Source organism: Colobus angolensis, unplaced genomic scaffold (assembly GCF_000951035.1).
Source record: "Colobus angolensis palliatus isolate OR3802 unplaced genomic scaffold, Cang.pa_1.0 Scaffold95, whole genome shotgun sequence".
Lineage (NCBI taxonomy): Eukaryota > Metazoa > Chordata > Mammalia > Primates > Cercopithecidae > Colobus > Colobus angolensis.
This window is the reverse complement of record NW_012123487.1, coordinates 2,307,576-2,314,145: the sequence shown is the minus strand read 5'-3', so window position 1 is coordinate 2,314,145 and position 6,570 is coordinate 2,307,576. Positions and strand designations below refer to the sequence as shown.

Here is a 6,570-nt window from a genome sequence, read left to right as displayed (position 1 = left end):
ATGGCACCACTGCACTTCACACTTCACTCTAGCCTGGGTGACAGAGCGAGACCTTGTCTCTAAAAAAATCAAAAAAAAAGGGAAGGGCGCAGAATAGAATAAACAACTCTGAGAGGGGACACGATCTGGTGACAATCTCAAGTAAATCAGTGGTTGAACCAGGACCAGATCCCAGTGCCCCATCTTCTGGGGACATCCTGGGCCTGAATCTTTAATTCATGTCCCTTCTGCAGTGCCTTTCCTCTGAGGCCCTCAAAGGGAAACTGAGGCCTTTGAGGACACGAAGACTCGCATTAGGCCAATGAGCCTTGGAACTCCAGATCGAAGAGGAGAAGAAAGACCTGACTCTGTGTGTATGTGTGTGTGTGTGTGTGTGTGTGTGTGGCAGAGGGGGGTGTGGTCATGGGGTATTGCCATGAACACACAAGGGGCAAGAAGCGTCTGAAATCAGAGCTAACTTGGGAGGCACAGAACACAGGGTGCCTGGAAGGGAAACAGATGTATTGTGGGGCACAGGGCAGGCTGGGAGGGGAACAAAGGTCCACTCCATGGGTAACCAGACCCTTCCGCCAGGGCTGGCCACTTCTGCCTTTGGAAAATGTTTCACAACGCCCCACGTTATGTGTGTGTGTGAATCGGCCGATGCGAAGCAAATGTTGATGTAAGAGGCAGGGCGCTCAGATGCGGATGGGTAACAGGGCGTGGGCTCGCACACTCACTTGCACCAGTGCCCAGAGACGGGGTGCAGGCTGAGGAGCTGCCCAGAGCACTGCTCACACTCCCAGAGTACCTGAATTCGGCATTCCAATGACAGGTGAGTAGTGGCCCCTGGGGACAGAGCCTGATTGAGGGGTAGAGTGGAGGAGGTCACTAGGCTGGTGGAGACTTAAGGAAGCAAGAAAGCCCTTGGTCCCCTGTGGAAGCCTCTGGTCTCCCGTGAGAGTCCTGGGCTAGAACACAGTTCTGATTGAGATTGAGTCAGACTCAATCTCACTGGGGTGGGGTCCTTCACACCCCTAAGGGATCTACTTTTCCTTTCTCTGAAGTCTGTGGATCAAAGCCCCTGGAGCTTTCTGGGCTGCCGGAGAAGGTAAGGGGTCCAGCCAAGGGGCAGACATGTGGCCTGAGCTTGCCCTTCTTCGAGCCTAGGGTCTCTCTGCATTGTCTGTGGCAGGAGATCTGCCTCTGGGCATCTGTCCTCACATGAGAGGACAGTAATTCTGAAGCTGCCGCGTCCCACACATCTGGAATGTTTGGTTGAGAGGTGGAGGGGATGGACCCAAGACGGGGGCCAGGGACCTTAGTTTCTCCACTTTTCTGGGAGGAGGAAGCAAGGGAGCAGGTGGGCTTAACTCTGGGCCACCAGAAAGAGGCAGGACACTCACCATGCTTCATGTGCCCCAACAGGTGACAAGGGTCCCCAAAGGCTGAGCAGGTCCAGCTATGGCTCCATCTCCAGCCCGACCAGCCCAGGGCCACAGCAAGTGCCTCCCAGGGAGACCTACCTGAGTGAGAAGATCCCCATCCCAGACACAAAACCGGTGGGATGCTGGAAACTTCCTGGGGGCTTGCAAGATTGACAGGATCCTATGGGATCCCATGGGCTGGAGAATGGGGTCTCCTTATGATCATGGGTGACAAGTCCCTTCCAAGTCTGAGCAGCAGTGGTGGACAGTGGCAACTGCCCCTTCCTGCTTCTGTCTCCAGTGCTTAGCTGGGGTGCTTCAGTATTTGTCTAAAATTTCTCAATTAATCTCAGCTTTCCTATAAAGGAAAAGAGTCCTGGGGGGAATTGGGATTGGAGCCTTGAGGACATGTTTTAGCATTTAGGAAAGGGCATAGGGAGAAGTGAAGGAGGCTGCAGGCTGGCATCTAGCATCTAGGATGTTGTCACCTGCATTTCCAGTATCTTCTCTTTTTTTGGAGATGGAGTCTTGCTCTGTAGCCCAGGCTGGAGTGCAGTGGCACAATCTCAGCTCACTGCAACCTCTGCCTCCCGAGTTTAAGCAATTCTCCTGCCTCAGCCTCCCGAGTAGCTGGGATTACAGGCATGCACCACCATGCCAGGCTAATTTTTATGTTTTTAGTAGAGACAGGTTTTCACCATGTTGGCCAGGCTGGTCTCAAACTCCTGAGTTCAAGTAATCCGCCCACCTCGGCCTTCCAAAGTGCGGGGATTACAGACGCTAACCACCGCTCCCAGCCTCCAATATCTTTAGCAGATTTCTAAGCCGATAGGCCATGCCCTGGAATGGGGTGGGGGATCATAGCCTCAGTGGACCACAGAGAGGAGGCCCTGTGGTCGGAAAAGGAGCTGGGGAGGGAGGAGCTGGGTCAGGGAGGCTTGGCCCCCTCACCCCCTTAGACAGCCCCCTGTGGGGTCTCTGAGGACCTGACAAGTCAGGGCTTGAGAGAAGCAGGCAGTTCAGGTGCAAGCCGGCTGCTGAGCTTAGCAGATCCTGAAAGCAGATCCTCTGTGACTCATCAGAGCATGCTGCTTCCTCCACCCATGCCCTCCCCATCCCCTGGGTGGCAGACCCAGGAACGGGCCATGGAGGGCAGGGCTGGGCTGACGGGCCTGTTGGGGCTCCTCTAGGGGATGGCCAAGGTGAGCTGCCGCCATCCCTATACCCAGGACCCCCTCACTCTACTCCTCCCACCCCCCACAGGGCACCTTCAGCCTGCGGAAGCTATGGGCCTTCACCGGGCCTGGTTTCCTCATGAGCATTGCTTTCCTGGACCCAGGAAACATCGAGTCGGATCTTCAGGCTGGCGCCGTGGCGGGATTCAAAGTAACTAAGTCGGGACCTGAGTGGGGACACGTTGGAGAGGGAGGTGACCAGGCTAAGTGTTGAAGGCCCCTGCTGGCCATGTTTCTCCAGTGTGGCCTGGGAGCTGGTGTTAAGTTCAAATGGGTCCGAAAAGGGTCCCCAGGGCAACCCTGCCAGAAGGTGGGGCATTTGTGTGGGGGGTAGGGGACTGGACTCCTCTCTTTAAAAAAAAAAAACAAAAGAAAACTATTTACTTATTTAATTTTATTTTTTTGAGATGGAGTCTCACTCTGTCGCCCAGGCTAGAGTGCAGTGGCACAATCTTGGCTCACTGCAACCTCTGCCTCCTGGGTTCAAGTGATTCTCCTGCCTCAGCCTCCCAAGTAGTGCCCGCCACCATGTCTGGCTAATTTTTGTATTTTTAGTAGAGACGGGGTTTCACTATGTGGGCCAGACTGGTCTTGAATTCCTGACCTCAAGTGATCCACCCATCTCCCAAAGTGCTGGGATTACAGGTGTGAGTCACCTCGCCTGGCGTAATTTATTTTTTTATTTAGAGATGGGGGTCTCACTATGTTGCTCAGGCTGGTCTTGAACTCCTGGACTCAAGCAATCCTCCCACCTTAGCCTTTTAAAGTGCTGGGATTACAGGAGTGAACTACCAGCACCCTGCCAGGATGGGACTCCATCTCTCCCACCCCCTCCCCAAGGAGTGTCCTTGGTTGGAGGGTACCACGAACTCAGGGACTTTCTGAGGCTGGCCTCTCTGGTTGAAGGCCTCTCCCTGCCTCCTCACAGCTTCTCTGGGTGCTGCTCTGGGCCACGGTGTTGGGCTTGCTCTGCCAGCGACTGGCTGCACGTCTGGGCGTGGTGACAGGCAAGGACTTGGGTGAAGTCTGCCATCTCTACTACCCTAAGGTGAGCTTGGGGGCCTGGACAGGGAGAACCACTGGCCCCAAACCCCAAACAGCCATTTCCAGCTTCCACGATCAAATAAACACATCATCTCACATGGGGCGTCCCAAGTCTATTTGTTTTTGTTGTTGTTGTTTGTTTGTTTTTCAGTCAAAGTCTTGCTCCATTGCCCAGTCAGGAGTGCAGTGATGGGATCTCAACTCACTGCAACCTCTACCTCCCAGGTTCAAGCGATTCTCCTGCCTCAGCCTCTCGAGTAGCTGGGATTACAGGCACCCACCACCATGATCGGCTAATTTTTGTATTTTTAGTAGAGACGGGGTTTCATCATGTTGGCCAGGCTGGTCTCAAACTCCTGACCTCAGATGATCCACCCACCCCAGTCTCCCAAAGTGCTGGGATTACAGGCATGAGCCACCGCACCCTGCCCCAATTCCATCTGATAGATGAAAAGACTGAGGCTCAAACTGATAGCACACAGTCTAGAGGGACATGAGAGGCATGCCATTTCATAGAAGGGGCAATTAAAATTTGGGAAAGTGACTTGCCCAAGACAAAAAATGGGAGGCATCAGCTCAGGAATGGTCATTGGCTGGGGTGGACCCTGGGGACTTGGCTGTTGTGAGTGTCCAGTTTGGAAAACAGAAATTATAGCAGTAGACATTTCAAAGGTATTGAATGCAGGGATCGAAAGGTTTGGGAGGGCTTGGGGGGCAAGGGAAGAGGGTGTTACCCAAAGATCAGAAAGCTGCTACACCCCTGGCACAAGCCCCAGAGCCATCCTTTGCTGCTGGGCTCCTGGAAGCATTATTGACGCTGATGAAATGGCCAGTAGTGCTACCAGAGCCCAGGTTGCCTGGTGCCACTGCCAGAAATACCACAAGAAGCAGGGGAAAAAGTGGTTTATCTCAGCCAGGGGAGGTGGCTCACGCCTGTAATCCCAGCACTTTGGGAGGCCGAGGCGGGTGGATCACCTGAGGTCGGGAGTTTGAGACCAGCCTGACCAACATGGAGAAATCCCGTCTCTACTAAAAATACAAAACTAGCCGGGCATGGTGATGCATGCCCTATAATCCCAGCTACTCGGGAGGCTGAGGCAGGAGAATCGCTTGAACCTGGGAGGGAGAGAGTGTGGTAAGCTGAGATCGTGCCATTGCACTCCAGGCTGGGCAACAAGAGCAAAATTCCATCTCAAAAAAAAAAAAAAGTTTATCTCTGCCTTTCCACCTCCTGTAAGCTCTTCCTACATAATATAGGAAGCCATTTGGCAAGACTGTCTCGTAAATGTAGTCTGAGACAACAGACAAATAACCGGCCCACGCCTAACGAAGGATTATCTCCTCATAGGTGCCCCGCACACTCCTCTGGCTGACCATCGAACTAGCCATTGTGGGCTCCGACATGCAGGAAGTCATCGGCACGGCCATTGCATTCAATCTGCTTTCAGCTGGACGGTACCGCCCCAGTGTACCCCACCTCTTCAGGCCAGGCCGAGAACAGCTGCTGCTACTTCCCGTCCCCCACCTCAATGAGTCCTTCCCAGAGTTTATTTTATCCTGCTGTCCCCTCTGAAGCAGGGCTGCTGCCCTATTTTCCAGAAATGTAAAGTGATTTGTCTAAAGTAACACAGATGTGAGTCATGCAGGACTTTGGGATTGCAGCCCCAAACTCCCTGCTGCGCCGGGTGTCAGGTCTCTCCTCTAGCTCTGCCCAGCCTCGACTGTTCTATGCCACACTCCCACTCCCCTTGCCCTAGCTGTCTGGGGGCACTTAGGGTCCTGCTCCCAGGAGGCCAGATTCCTGTCTCCAGCCCTGAGGCTACGTAGGAGTTACAGACCCCTGGACCAGGCTGGGCTGACCCGGGTCACTCTGGTTTCAGAATCCCACTCTGGGGTGGCGTCCTCATCACCATCGTGGACACCTTCTTCTTCCTCTTCCTCGATAACTATGGTGGGTGCACACCCCATCTCATAGGGCAGTGGTGGTGGTGAGGGTGCTGTACTGGGAGAAGGGCTCTGACATCGAACTGCCTGAGCGCACCTGAGCTCCCTCACTCTCCCTGGGTGGCCTCTAGCAAGTTACTTGGACATCCCTTTCTTCACCTGTAACATGGGGAAATAATAGCACAGACATCAGAGGGTGGTTGTGAAGACTGAGTGAGGTAACAAATGTTAAGTACTTGGCACTATGCCTGGAAGCGCTCGTAGTATTAGCCATTACGAATTGTTGATGTTACAGATTTTTTTCGTTGGTTTGGTTTGTTTGTTCTGCTCTGTAGGGTTGCGGAAGCTGGAAGCCTTTTTTGGACTCCTTATAACCATTATGGCCTTGACCTTTGGCTACGAGGTAGGAAGCCAGTGCTGCAACCCTCCTGCGGACCTCCCCAAGATTATTCCTCTCCCTTCCCTCTGGCCGCTAGCTGCGTGGGGGTGGGGTGGGATGGAGGCTGAGAAATGGTGACCGCGGCGTGGTTGCGAGGGGCGGGGCTTGTCCTGACCAGGCTCCTCCCTGCAGTATGTGGTGGCGCGTCCTGAGCAGGGAGCGCTTCTTCGGGGCCTGCTCCTGCCCTCGTGCCCGGGCTGCGGCCACCCCGAGCTGCTGCAGGCGGTGGGCATTGTTGGCGCCATCATCATGCCCCACAACATCTACCTGCACTCGGCCCTGGTCAAGGTGAGCAGCGGGGAGGGCAAAGGAGACCCCCACTCAGTCGGAACCATGCTGGCCCCGCCTCCAAGCCTGGAGCCCCTCCCCTCTGGCTCCTTCCGTCAGGATTTTCGGAGCCTGTAATAATTGAAGGTCAGGCGGGACGCGGTGGCTCACGCCTGTAATCCCAGCACTTTGGGAGGCCAAGGCGGGCGGATCACGAGGTCAAGAGATCGAGACC

At 54.5% G+C, this 6,570-nt stretch overlaps 1 protein-coding gene across 1 annotated transcript in view; it reads left to right on the top strand.

Annotated features, from left to right (window-relative positions):
* Positions 1-220: 220 nt before the first annotated feature.
* SLC11A1 (solute carrier family 11 (proton-coupled divalent metal ion transporter), member 1) overlaps positions 221-6,570 on the top strand; it is a 17,636-nt gene continuing 11,286 nt past the window's right edge. The window contains 8 exon segments of the mRNA XM_011932270.1: positions 221-814; positions 1,408-1,541; positions 2,670-2,792; positions 3,570-3,689; positions 5,034-5,140; positions 5,566-5,636; positions 5,965-6,032; positions 6,201-6,356. Of these exon segments, the coding sequence (XP_011787660.1) occupies positions 808-814; positions 1,408-1,541; positions 2,670-2,792; positions 3,570-3,689; positions 5,034-5,140; positions 5,566-5,636; positions 5,965-6,032; positions 6,201-6,356 (786 nt within the window). The 5' untranslated portion in view covers positions 221-807.